The following is a 14,890-nucleotide window of genomic DNA, read 5'->3' as shown; positions in this document are numbered from 1 at the left end:
TTGGGTGGATTTCCTTGGTTTCAACCCGGCGAGGACTCTTAATTTTTCGGGACCTGGGGGGACGACGGGAAGACGTTCTGTGGCAAATCTGGACAGCTATTATCGTTGATTGCTGTACGAGATCGCTTCAGGGACTTTCCTATGTCCGCTTGGCGTCAAAGACAGCTGACTTAATGGCCAAACTCCCTACCGCCCCCCCCCCCTCTCTGGAGAAGTGGTTTGCCCAACCCCTGGACTCTCGACATCTACTTTCTCATATGTACAAACTGGTCCTTGGCACAGTTTCTCATAGGTCCCTTACTATGTTCGGGATTGGGAGAGAGAGTTGGGCATAGAATTCTCCCCCCAGCAGCTGACAAAAATTTTGCATCTGGTCCACGTTTCTTCTATTAGTACCAGAATTCAAGAATCCTCCTACAAATTCCTATCCCGATGGTATAGGACGCCCTCAAAGCTGACACGGATGTTCCCTAATGCTGATTCTCACTGTTGGAGGGGCTGCAGCCAGTAGGGTACGTTCCTCCATATTTGGTGGGAATGTCCGATCCTTAAACCTTTCTGGGATGCTGTTCACCCCTGGATTCAGAAATTGGGTATCACCCCTCCCGAACGCACCCAGCTCCAGTACCTCTTTCACGATACCTACTCCACGATTAAGAGATATAAAGGTAGTGTCGTCCTGTTTTTGTTGAACGCTGCCAAGTGCCTGATTCCGAGGCATTGGAAACAGACCACATGCCCCACCCTGGCTGAATGGAAACGGGAGGTGAATTGGGTAATGGAAGCGGAGAGAAGGGTGTTGTCCCTACAGGGGCTGTAGTCTCGCTTCATGGATACCTGGACAGGGTGGATGTTCTATTCGGAAGAGATCCCTAACGTTTAGTGTACTTGGGCTGGGCGAGTGGGGTATGTGTGGTGTTCTTTCAGACCCAATGACTCCCCCATGGTGAACTGCCTTCTCCGTGGCCATGTTTCTTCCAGGCTGGCTTTCCTCCTTTACTCTTTCTTCTTGTCTCTGCTCTTTGGCGGCTCCACCGGGAGCACCGCTTTTTCTCTCCCCTTCTGTTTCTGTTCTGTTTCTAAGGTTATCTACTTTAGTATGTGGTGCAGGGGGCGACTATGCTGGATAATTCATGCTGCTGACTGTCATGGATCTGCTGGGCCACCTTGGGGGTTCCTCCATGGGGATTGGACCCGCACATAGGGAGAGGGGTTGAATAAAGTTTTCCTCCGTTTGTCCGATAGGCTAGATCACCAGGTGCAAATAGGGGGCAAATGGCAAAGAAAAGAAAACAAATGCAGCCACCACACTTATTGATTGGTAAGCTGCAATATAATATATTTTTGGTTTTTGGTTAATTACCACTCTAAGTGAAATTTGGTGGCTGCCACTGCTCTCTTCCCTCTGGAATTGCATTTTGCCTGGCTGTACGTGGCTCCTTTACTTCTGAGTTGCAGACTCAGAACAAACATCCAGCAAATGAACTTTAGTAAGTAAGAATTCCTTTTTCCTATGCTTGTTCCAGGTCATACTGAAGCTAACATGTGTTGGGACCCTTACTTTTTAATATCTTTATAAATGATATAGGGTCTGGGATTAAAAGTACAATTTCAGTCTTTGCAGATGACACCAAGCTTTGCAGTGGAATAACTTCCTTACAGGATGTCTCCAACTTACAAGCTGACCTTAATGCACTGTTTCATTGGGCAACTATGTGGCAAATGAGGTTTAATGTTGATCAATGTAAAGTTATGCACTTGGGGGCTAAGAATATGCATGCATCATACATACTAGGGGGAATAGAACTGGAGGAATCCATAGCAGAGAAGGATTCGGGTGTTCTGGTAGATCCTAAGCTTAATAAATGCATGCAATGCAAAGCTGCGGCTTTCAAAGCAACAAAGTAATTTCTTGTATTAACCGAGGCATGGACTCCAGAGAGAGAGAGAGAGAGAGAGAATTTCGCCCCTGTACAAATCATTAGTAAGACCTCATTTGGAATATGCAGTTCAGTTTTGGGCACCAGTTCCTAAAAAGGATATTGGGGAACTGGAAAAAGTGCAGAGAAGGGCAACCGAACTGATAAGAGGCATGGCGGAGCTCAGCTATGAGGAAAAGTTAGAGAAACTGAATTTATTTTCTCTTGAGAAGAGGAGATTAGGGGGGATATGATCAACATGTATACATACATAAGGGGTCCATATTGTGAACTTGGTGTGGAGTTATTGAATTTAAGGTCAACACAGAGGACAAGGGGGCACTCTTTACAGCTAGAGAAAAACAGATTTTGTCTCCAAATACGGAAAGGTTTCACCGTAAGAGCTGTGAAAATGTGGAATAGACTCCCTCCAGAGGTGGTTCTGGCTAGCTCACTAGATTGCTTTAAAAAAGGCCTGGATTCATTCCTAGGTGTACATAATATAAATAGATACTAATATTTATAGGTAAAGTTCATCCATGGAAGATCTGATTGCCTCTGTAGCAAATTGGATCATGCTTTGATGGGGTTTTTCGCCTTCCTCTGGATCAACTGCGGGTATTGGATTGTGTATTTAGAATTGTATGGTTGGGTTTTCTTTACTTTTTTTGTTTTTTATTGGTTAAGCCAGATTGCCTTGTGTCTTTTTTTCAACCTGACTAACTATGTAACATATTTCTCTTATGGCAGGATTTCTTTAATATCACCATGGAGGGAAGAGTGTAGTTCGCTGAGAGCTAACTGCCTACCATACATTCCAACCAACAGTACTAGATCATATATTACTTAAAATCTTCTGACCTGTTTCACAGTTCATCCCTGTAAACCCTCTGGTACATAGACAGCTGTATGTATCACCGAGATCTTCACATGTTGCCCCGTTCTCACATGGATTTGATAAGCAGGGTCTAATCTCTAGAAACAGATATCAGAGATAATAAGCAAGTGAATGCAAAACTGCCTACTAACAGAAACCAAATATGACTTTTAGTTTCAGATGCTTACCATTCTCACAGTGGGCTCCTGTGAACCAAGGAGGGCAGGAACAAGTGTATGTAATTCCTGACTCCACACAGGTCGCTTTATTTAAACAAGGGAATGAGGAACAAGGTCTGATTTCTAAGAACAAAAACATTGATAGTCAGCGGGGACTTACAGTGTCTTGGAAAAAGTATTCATAGTTTCATACCCCTTGATAATTTCCACATTTTTGCTATATTACAACCAAAAACATAAATGTATTTTTTTGGGATTTTCTTTGGAATTGCATTTTGCCTGGCTGTACATGGCTCCTTCACTTCTGAGTTGCAGACTCAGAAAAAAAATCTAGCAAATGAACTTCAGTAAGTAAAAATTTATTTTTCCTATGCTTGTTCCAGGTCATACTGAAGCTATCATATTTATTTTATGGCAATTTCTCAGTGGGATATAAATCCTGCTGCTGGCATCAACAATAGGGCACTATTCTTACCACTGACCACAACAATGGGGCACTAGTCTTCCCACTGAAACTAATGATGGGGCACAATTCTTCACAATTCATGACACAATGTGAAAAATGTAATTCCTAACTCATGTCAGGGTAAACAATAACATTACTGAAATATGGGCTAAAAACAGAAACAGAAAGAAAAGCCAATGCACTCAGGATATCACAAACGTCCTTGTTTGTTATAAAAAAACATCCAAAGACACGGCAGTAAAAGTCTCTGCTCTAGGACTGCTCCTCTAGTACATTTCATCCAATTAGGGCTTAATCATAGAGAGGTGGGCTACACATAAATACAGTGGAATAGCACACTATTTTTTTAAAATTAAAGGCATTAACTGCTTGCTGACCTGCCGCAGTACGTTACCTGTGACAGGTCAGCTTGCACAGGCACAATCACGTACCTGTACATCGTGGCTTTCTTTTGGGTCGGCTCGTGCATGCGCGTGGACCCGGAAGACTATGCTGCCATTCGCTGCAACAATGATTTATGGCCAACACCGTCTGATTGGCTCAGCAAATGATAGAAGAGAGCTCTATGTCGTAAAACACAGGGCTCTCTTCATACAGCAGCGATGTATTGTTTTTTTTTTCTCCCTGCAAAGCATGGAGTAAAAACCAGTACATTGCTTGGTAAAAACAGCACACAGCACACATACTACTCATTGTTAGGGACACTTATAACCCCTTGATCGCCCTGAATGTTAACCCCTTTCCAGCCAGTGTCATTAGTACAGTGACAGTGTATATTTCTAGCATTGATCACTGTAATGGTGTCTCTGGAGATGTCAGTGGCAGTTATTAAGTTCCTTCCTATCGTCAGTTAGTGTCAGATAGCCCACTGAACTATTGCAGTCCCACTATAAGTCATTAATCGCCACCATTATTAGTATAATAAAAAAACATTACAGTATATATACAGTGGGGATCAAAAGTTTGGGCACCCCAGATAAAAATTTGTATTAATGTGCATAAAGAAGCCAAGGAAAGATGGAAAAATCTCCAAAAGGCATCAAATTACAGATTAGACAATCTTATAATATGTCAACAAAAGTTAGATTTTATTTCCACCATTTACACTTTCAAAATAACAGAAAACAAAAAAATGGCGTCTGCAAAAGTTTGGGCACCCTGCAGAGTTAATATCTTGTACTGCCCCCTTTGGCAAGTTTCACAGCTTGTAAACGCTTTTTGTAGCCAGCCAAGAGTCTTTCAATTCTTGTTTGAGGTATCTTAGCCCATTCTTCCTTACAAAAGTCTTCCAGTTCTTTGAGATTTCTGGGCTGTCTGTCATGCACTGCTCTTTTAAGGTCTATCCATAGATTTTCAATTATGTTGAGGTCAGGAGATTGTGAAGGCCATGGCAAAACCTTCAGTTTACGCCTCTTGATGTAATCCCTCGTGGATTTCGAGGTGTGTTTAGGATCATTATCCATTTGTAGAAGCCATCCTCTCTTTAACTTCAGCTTTTTCACAGATGGCATCAAGTTACCATCCAAAATTTGCTGAAATTTTATTGAATCCATTTTTCCTTCTACTCGTGAGATGTTCCCTGTGCCACTGGCTGCAATACAACCCCAAAGCATGATTGATCCACCCCCATGCTTAACAGTTGGACAGAGGTTCTTTTCATTAAATTCTGTGCCCCTTATTCTCCAAACGTACCTTTGCTCATTCCGGCCAAAAAGTTCAATTTTAACCTCATCGGTCCACAGAACTTGTTTCCAAAATGCATCAGGCTTGTCTATATGTTCATTTGCAAAGTTCAAACGCTGATTTTTGTGGTGAGGACATAGAAGAGGTTTTCTTCTGATGACTCTTTCATGAAGACCATATTTGTACAAGTATCTCTTTATAGTGGAATAGTGTACCACAACTCCAGTGTCTGCCAGATCTTTCTGGAGGGATCGTGCAGTCAAACGTGGGTTTTGAATTGTTTTTATCACAATCCTGCGAGCTGTTCTTTCTGATATTTTTCTTGGTCTTCCAGATCTTGCTTTAACTTCCACTGTTCCTGATGACTGCCATTTCTTAAATACATTCCGAACAGAGGATATTGACATCTGAAAACGCTTTGCTATCTTCTTATAGCCTTCTCCAGCTTTGTGAGCGTCAACTATTTTCAGTTTCCCATTTCTAGACAACTGCTTAGAAGATCCCATGGTGCTGATTGTTGGGGCAAGGTCAGATGAGTCTGGGCATTTAAAACCTTTGAGATTGACATCACCTGGTCTTCCCAGACGATGATTGAGAACAATCCATGATACTGGCAGGTCTCAGCCTTGCAAGGGGGCAGTGCATGCTATAATTTATGCAGGGTGCCCAAACTTTTGCAGACGCCATTTTTTTGTTTTCTGTAATTTTGAAAGTGTCAATGATGGAAATAAAATCTAACTTTTGTTGACATATAAGATTGTCTAATCTGTAATTTAATGCCTTTCGGAGATTTTTCCATCTTTCCTTGGCTTCTTTATGCACATTAGTGCAATTTTTTACCCTGGGTGCCAAAACTTTCGATCCCCACTGTATATACTATAGTTCGTAGACACCATAACTTTCATGCAAGCCAATCAATATACACTTAATGGTGTTTTTTTTCTACCAAAGACATGTAGCAGAATACATTTTTGCCAAAATGTATAAAGAAATTAGATTTAAAAAAAAAAAAAATATTGGATATGTTTTAGACCAAAAAGTATAAAAACGGAAAATTCCTATCAGATACTTACCATAATTTTCCTTTCCTGATGGTCTCCATGGCAGCCTACGTGTGGGTTAACCCCGCCTTCTCTCCAATGGTATAGGACTGCCCTCTATAAATTTCAGCTTGCAGGTACAGCCAGTGTTCCATATCTTAGCCGAATCCCAGACCAGAGGGTGAGAACTCCGGCTGCCATAGAGACCATCAGGAAAGGAAAATTACGGTAAGTATCTGATAGGAATTTTCAGTTTTCCTGACAGTCTCCATGGCAGCCTAAGTGTGGGAAATAACTAGCCCAAGCCACACGGGTGGGAATGCTTTAACAAGGAAATTTTTACTTCAAATTATTAGCAGACAAAACAGTCAAGCCAAAATTAACTGAAGATAAGGAGGCTGGCTTCACACAATAATGTGTCATAAACGTATTAACAGAAGACCAGGAAGCCGCTCTGCAGACTACTTCTGGTGCAACATGATGTGAGGCCTAAAGTAGTATGTTAATCCCGCGCAGATATGGGAAACTATCTCAAAAAATTCCTTGAATGAAACCTGAAGTTTGCAGCCTCCCTAAAATACTTCACATCAGAGTGAGAAGTAAGGTATGATATATGGGTGTTATAGGGTATGGGCGCTACTTCTGATGTCTATTGTATTGTTCTAAACCACTGGAAATGTGTCTACAGTGGTGTTATGCATATAATACCAAAAACGACATACTTATATATATATATATATATATATATATATATATGTATATACACACGGCTTAAATTATACAGCTAAAATATACAAAAAATTAAATATAAAGTGCTTTGGTGCTCAGTGCCAAAATTGAATATATACTGAGTGATATATTGAAATTATGCTCAGCTAAATAATTACAGTGCTATAGTGCTCAATGTGCCAAATGTGTGAAATACAGTTGTATAATAAAATATATTAAAAGCAAGAAATCATGCGAATGCTGAGCATGTTATATAAAAGTGCGTAGATAAATGTAAAGTGCTGTAGTGTCAAACTGGAGAACAAATACATATCCCAAAAAATTCCAAGTATAATGGATAAGTGAATAAATAAATATTGCATAAATCAGACAAAAATATATTGCAAAGTTCTAATATCCACTAGCAGCCGCTAAAGTTCAATAAGAAGTTCAAGTAGAAGCCTAAGGTAGTGCTAGTGTCCCAAGTGTATAAGAAACCAAAAGGGAAAGTGATGCGATATTCCTGTGCTTTTAATCCTTACTCAGCTGTGCACGGTGCGGTGATCCAGTGCCCCTATAAGAAATGCACTCACCACAATGCTTTCCCCTGAAAAGGGGTAGCGAGCTCTGCACAGCAATATAGATGGTTTTTTGGAGATCCTGCGATATCCCTCTGTGAGTCTTTCCTTGCCTATGGATCTAGGTCAGGTCCAGGTTGTATGGATGCCTCCACGCTAACAACTCGGTCCCTTCCTGGTGTAACCGGGTTTCTCTCAAACGGTGCCCCACAAGAAGGAAAATAGACCAACCATAGTGTAGTAGTTCAAAGGTAATATTTAATAAATAAAATATCCACTTACAGTGAAGATTGTGACAAACCGTTGGCCCGCTCGGTAAGCGTGCAGGCCGGATCTCCGGGTTACTATGCATTCCAGTCCTCGGAACCACACTAGCGGAAGTGACGGAGTGACGCATGGTGCCACCCAACGCGTTTCGTCAGCATTGACGTCATCAGGAGCTACGTCACTCCGTCTCACTCCCGCTTATATACCGTTTGGTAGCTAGGCAGCCCCATTGATCCTTTGCGCCGCGGCCATTTTGTTGAAGCCGTTACCATCGCCAATTAGTTTTATTCTTACGGAGCCGTAATCTATTATCCGTTTATTTTGTAGTTGAGGACTTCAACTTGGATTATACATCTATTACGGGACCCCGTATTTTTAATTGACGTAAACTTTAATGGGGATCGTGGGTTGGCTGATGTTACACCGTAGTATATGGTCCGCCACATAGCAAATATACCATTAATAAATAAACACAATATACTTTAATAAAACAACAAATAAATGATAAAACAACAAATAATAATATCAAATCAATTAATAAATTATGTGATTAATTTAATATTAAAATTAATGTATCTAACATTAATGAGGAGGAGGGATTATAAGACATTTGGATAAATGTACTGTAGTAATGAAAATCGGAGGAGAAGTATAGTGTCTCATGTCATGTTTGTAAACGTATTGAGGAGATGGTAGCAGAGCTTATATAGTAATTAATAATAAATAGCATAACTTAATTTTACCACATATAGGGAGTACCCTACATGGTAGTAAATAGCATAATTAAATTTTACCTCATATATGGGTATATGAGGTTGCTGGCGTACTGCAGTTACTAAGGGCCTATGGAGCTCGGGACGTACTATCCCTTCTAGCAAATATAGTGATATATATATATGCATGTCTTCTCCTGCCTGGAGCCATCATTGCATTAGAAATAGGTATTCACCGCTGTTTTCCCGGGATCTCTAGGTCTGAACTATGATGCCCTCTATGACCACATAAAATGTGCCTGCCCTTGTCCGTTTGAGGCCATCCCTATACCATAATAGATTTTGTATACCCAATGCTGAGTATCCACAATTTGGAATACATCAGGGAGAGGGTACGGGTAGTCGTTGATTCCCAGGTAACTACCAACAGTGGAGATTATAAGCCTCCCCCTTATGGTATACGAGGATCCAAACTTTTGAATCCAGCATAAATAGAATGTATATGTACGCCAACATGGAGTTTACATCTTAAATACGGAAGCAGTAATTCTTATTCAGTATCTGTGTCGTCACAACCCTGTCATCTACTCTGAGTCATTATCAACAAGGAAATACCGGTCTGTCATGGTCTCTCAGGCCCTGAGGAAGCCTTGAGCGAAACGCGTCGGCTTGCTGGGGACCTACATTGACCGATTCCATCGTGAGACCTACTCTCCATCCTACACAGGCTCTTTGATTTTGTTCCCCTTATGGGATGTATTTCTATGTTGCTAATGACCCATCCTGCTTGATTTTATTTATTTGAATGTTAGTCTAATTGCACCTACTATGCATGGCGGTCCATGCGTTTTATCTTATGTACTAATAAAATGTTATTTGGTTTTATAAACTGTTTTTTTGTCTGATCCTTCTACTCCCACTGGCCTGCAAAGCCCCATCTTTTTCTTTCCAACATTTTTTAATTTTTAATCTTAGTGATACCAATTTTAATGAAGAGGAGTACAAAATATTGGATTTAGGCCTGAAATATGCTCCAGATAAGAAACTGGACAAATTCAATACATTTATTGATCTTCAAAAATTTATAAGGAAATTAAATATTAAGAAGTTTTATAGCACAAAAACAATCATTAATAACAATGAAGAAGAGACTAAATATAGACACACGTTTTTAAAAAATTAATCAGTTTTTAACCCTAAAGGAGGAGAAAGCATAGAAGTTTTTAACAATGGTCACAGAGGATATAAAGAATATGCATATTAAAAAGAAATCACACAAAAATATATATGGGACACCATTAAGGAATTAGAGAAAAAAAGAAACGTAGTCATCAGACCAGCAGACAAAGGAGGGGGACTGGTCATCATCAACAAGGAAGACTACGAAAAAGAGATGGAAAGGCTTTTAAAAATAGAAGGGACATACAAACAACTACAACATAACCCTAAAAAAGGATTGGAGAAAAAACTCAAGAATTACATTAAAAAAGGAAAATAAAAAGGGATTTTAAACAAGAAAGAAGCTAAATACCTATTTACAGAAAGTGGCAAGACCCCAGTCATTTATTATGTTCCTAAAATACATAAAAACCAGCAATCACTACTGGGTAGGCCCATAATTAGCGGAATAAATTTGCTGTTTTCAAGACTGGGCGAATACCTGGATGTATTTTTACAACCAGTAGTTCAAAAAGGAAAATCTTACCTACGTGATAGTAGAGAATTAATCTCAGAACTAATAGATCTGGATATAGAGGATGGAGATATAATGGCCACCATTGACGTCAACTCATTGTACACGAACATCATACAGAAGGATGGACTGGAAGCAGTGGAATGGGCCTTAAAAGAACATACAGATATGAAGCAAATACAAATAGCCTACATCCTGGAAGGCCTGGAACTAGCAATGGGCCACAACTACTTCTGGTATAAAGGAAAATACTATATGCAAACCAAAGGAGTAGCAATGGGAGCCAAATACGCTCCTAGCGTTGCTAATATGTTTATGAGTAATTGGGAAAACGAACAGATCTACCATCACCGTAAGAAAGAACTGCTCTTCTATAGAAGGTATATAGACGACATAATAATAATCTGGAAGGGATCTACTGAGTCATTACAGGATTTTATGGAAGACATCAATTATAACAAATACGGAATTACATTTTCAGCAGACAGCAGTCGGGAAGAGGTCAACTATCTAGATTTAGATCTTTACAAGAAAGGAAATAAAATAGGCACTAAAAACAGAATTTTTGTAAAATCTTACCTGTAAAATTCCTTTCTCTGAGTCCTCCGACAGTCGCCGCCTCTTCATATTCGTCACAATGGGGGGTATTAGACTTTGCTCCGAAGGAGTAGCTAGGCAACAGAATATGTTAACATTAAAGCTTTTAACATATCCCACCCTCAAGGGGTGGTCCCCTCAGTCAATACCCTCCTACTTCCTGCAACCATATCTCAGTTTCAGTGGAATAGCAGTAGAGTATACAACCAAACCCCAAAAGAGGGGCGGGGCGGCGACTGTCGGAGGACTCAGAGAAAGGAATTTTACAGGTAAGATTTTACAAAAATTCCGTTTTCTCTTACGTCCTCCGACAGTCGCCGCCTCTTCATATTTGTCACAATGGGGACGTCCCAAAGCAGTGCAAACATGAGGGGTGGGAAACGCATCCGCGCCGTAAGGCAACGCAGTCTCCGCATCAAAGAAAGGAACCTTACCAAAGGAAGGAAACCAGCTGGGCTACAGGAAAAAAACAGTAGCAACTACCCAGGAAAAACAAATAACCAGGGGATAAAAAACGTATCCCAACAGCCAGGGGTCCCAACAAGGGACCCAAGGGAACTGCCGCACTAAGAACCTTGCGGCCAAAGGAAGCATCCGCCGATGCCTGAACATCTACCTTGTAGAATTTTGTGAAAGTGTGTACGGTCGACCAGGTCGCCGCCTTACACACCTGGGCTACAGAAGCCCCATGACGACAGGCCCAAGACATACTCAGAGATCTAGTAGAGTGCGCCTTCACAGGCATAGGGGGAACTTTCCCCTGCAAGACATATGCCTGTTCAATGGTCTGCCTGATCCATTTGGCGATGGTAGAGGCCAAAGCCGCCATGCCCTTCCGAGGACCCTCTGGAAGAACAAACAAAGAATCCGTCTTTCGAAAAGACTCAGTCGATTTAAGGTAAACCCTAATCGCCCGAACAACATCCAAAGAATGCAGCCTCACCTCTTTCAGATGTTTAGGCTTCGCGCACAGCGAAGGCAAGACAATATCCTCATTGAGATGGAATTCCGAAACTCGCTTCGGAAGAAAAGAAGGATTAGGTCGCAAGACCACCTTATCCAAGTGAATAACCAGATACGGAGACTTGCAGGACAAAGCCGCCAGCTCCGACACTCTGCGAGCCGAAGTGATCGCAACCAAAAAGGCGACCTTTTTGGACAACATAGACAACGAGATCTCCCTGATCTGTTTAAAAGGAGCACGTTGTAACACAGATAGAACGAGATTCAAGTCCCAAGGGGGCAGAGGATCCCTCCTAGGAGGTACCAGATGCCGCACTCCCTGAACAAAAGTGCCAACCAAAGAGTTGGAAGCCACGGGACGTTGAAAAAGAACGGCCAGCGCAGACACCTGACCCTTGATCGTAGCCAGCGCCAAACGCTGATCGACACCTGCCTGAAGGAAGGACAACACTCGAGAAACCATGCACGAGTACGTGCGGGGTGAAAACCCCCTGGACTCACACCAGGCAAAATAGGCCTTCCAGGTTCGGTAGTAAACCTTCCCCGAGGAAGACTTCCTCGCGTTGACCAATGTATGAATGACCTCAGGGGAGAGACCCCTCTCCTTCAGGACCTCGGTCTCAACAGCCAGGCCGTCAAAGCCAGCGACTGTAAAGCAGGATGGTATATCGGCCCCTGAGACAGGAGATCGTCTCGAAGAGGTAGACGCCACGGGGCGTCGACCGCCAGATTCACGAGGTCTGCGTACCAGGACCGGCGAGGCCAGTCCGGTGCCACAAGAATCACCGTGCTGCGTTCCGAGTGCAACCTGCGATGGAACCTGGATAACAACTGAATCGGTGGAAACGCATACATCAGCTCGTACTGATGCCACGGGACCACTAACGCGTCCGACGCGTCTGCCCGAGGGTCGCGCGTCCTTGCCACGAACCTTCTCACCTTGTTGTTGAGACGAGACGCGAACAGGTCCACATCTGGAAGACCCCACTTCGCGCACAACATCTGGAAGACAGCCGGGTGGAGAGACCATTCCCCCTGATCCAGGATCTGGCGACTCAGATAGTCCGCCTGCCAGTTCTCCACCCCCGGAATGTGAACCGCCGTTATCGCCGGGACATGAGTCTCGGCCCAAGACAGAATGTCGGCCACTTCCCGAGCCGCTCGGGCACTCCTGGTGCCCCCTTGGTGGTTGATGTAGGCCACCGCCGTGGCATTGTCCGTCTGCACCCGAACCGGACAGCCCTGCAGCCGGTCCGTCCAACGACGAAGGCAGAGGTTTATTGCCCGCAACTCCAGAATGTTGATCGGAAGGGAGGACTCCCCCTCCGACCAAGTTCCCTGGGCAGACAGAACGCCCAGAACACCACCCCAGCCCGACAGGCTGGCATCCGTGGTGATCACCGTCCACGAGACAGGACGAAAAAACTTGCCCCCCGATACCATCGGGGACTGAAGCCACCACAGAAGATCCCTTCTGGTGCGATGGCTCAACGAAATCTGAAGATCCAGAGAGTGAAGTCGCCCGTCCCACCTGGACAGGATCTCCGCCTGGAGACCCCGCGTGTGAAACTGGGCGAAGGGAATCGCTTCGAAGGCCGAGACCATCAATCCCAGACATCTCATGCACGCCCGCAGAGACGAGTGTGGAACGTCCCTGAGGGACCTGACTTCCTCCTGAAGAGTCCTGAGTTTGTCTTCCGGCAGGAAGACCTTCGCCTGGACCGAGTCCAGGATCATTCCCAGGTAGGGAAGATGAACCAACGGACTCAGAGTCGACTTTGGAAAATTTATCGTCCAACCAAACTCCTGTAGAGTTTGCATCGTGACAGACAGGTCCTTTTCCAGACCCTGGCTGGACGCAGACCGAACCAGAATGTCGTCCAGATACCCCAGGACAGAGATGCCCTAGGCTCTCAACAAGGCCAGAACCGGTGCAAGCACCTTGGTGAAAACCCGTGGAGCCGAGGCGAGACCAAAAGGTAACGCCACGAACTGGTAATGATCCTCCGCAATGGCGAATCGAAGGTAGCTCTGGTGACCCTCGAAGATCGGGATATGAAGGTACGCATCCTTCAAATCGATGGAGGCCATGAATTCCCCCGGAACCAGGGCAGCCACCACCGACCGCAGGGATTCCATGCGGAACTTGCGAACCCGCACAAAGCGGTTCAGAGCCTTCAAGTCCAGAATTGGACGAACCTTGCCCTCCTTCCTGGGCACGGTGAACAGATTGGAATAAAACCCCCGAAATCTGTCCCGATAAGGCACCGGAACCACCACTCCCTGAGCCCTCAGGTCCTGCACCGCTAGGTGCAGATCCCGTAAACGCTCCGGAGACAGTTGAAGATTTGAGGGAAAGAATCTGCTCTCCGGGCGAGAGAGAAACTCGATCTTGTAACCAGATCGAACGATTTCCTGAACCCACCGGTCCCGCACGCGGACCAACCAGGGTTGAAGAAAACCGAGCAAGCGTCCCCCCACCCCAGAACTGGGTGAGGGCGCCCCTTCAGGCCGCACTGTTATGGGCAGCGGGTCCGGACTGACCGGACTTCTGTTTCCCAGACCAGGGCTTCTTTTGAGAGCCTTGACCCTTGAACGGTTTGCCCTTGTAGTGCGACCGAAAGGCACGAAAGGACCCCTGAGAAGGCCGAAAATTAGCATGCTTCTTCCCAGGAGCCCCCTTAGCCTTGCGGAAATGGGGAAAGAGAGTGCTCTTACCTCCGGTGATCCCCTTTATCAAAGCATCCAAGGACTCCCCAAAAAGGTGAGACCCATCATAAGGCAGATTGGCTAAGGTTTTACGCAAAGACTGGTCCACCGACCAACACTTCAACCAAACCAGGCGGCGAGACAACACCGCCACACTGTGTACACGTGCAGCCAACGGGACTAGGTCCAAGTCCGCATCACACAGATACATGACACCCTGATGGATTTGATCCACCATAGCCAGTGTCGTCGGCGAGGCCGAATCAGCCACTAGGACGCGCCTAAGCATCTGCGTCCAACTTGCGACAGCCTGGGCTGCCATAAGAGAGGCAAACAGAGCCTTTAGCATCGAACCCGCAACAGAATAAGTATGACGGGCAAGAGACTCCATTCTCCTATCCGTGGCATCACGGAACACCGGGGAATCCTCTGCAGGAATCGCAGTGGATTTGTTTAAAACTGCAATTGCGTGATCCACCGGGGGTGGCACACACCACC

General features: G+C 44.1%; 1 protein-coding gene across 8 annotated transcripts in view; it reads right to left on the bottom strand.

Moving 5' to 3' along the window:
- SNED1 (sushi, nidogen and EGF like domains 1) overlaps positions 1-14,890 on the bottom strand; it is a 444,915-nt gene that overhangs the window by 226,116 nt on the left and 203,909 nt on the right. For 6 of the 8 annotated variants that reach the window (XR_014225094.1, XM_082252243.1, XM_082252240.1 and 3 more), the window contains exons 9-10: positions 2,985-3,098; positions 2,781-2,894 (exon numbers count right to left, since the gene is read on the bottom strand). Coding sequence is in view for 7 of the 8 variants with exons in the window: in XM_082252243.1 (XP_082108369.1) it covers positions 2,781-2,894; positions 2,985-3,098 (228 nt within the window). In the remaining variant the exon portion in view is untranslated. The remainder of the gene's footprint in view (positions 1-2,780; positions 2,895-2,984; positions 3,099-14,890) is intronic. The other 2 variants (XM_082252244.1, XM_082252246.1) reach the window with 1 other exon arrangement.

Source organism: Pelophylax lessonae, assembly GCF_965119305.1.
Source record: "Pelophylax lessonae genome assembly, chromosome: 3".
Taxonomy (NCBI): domain Eukaryota; kingdom Metazoa; phylum Chordata; class Amphibia; order Anura; family Ranidae; genus Pelophylax; species Pelophylax lessonae.
Note: the sequence above shows the minus strand (reverse complement) of the source record. Positions and strands in the feature narration are given on the sequence as shown.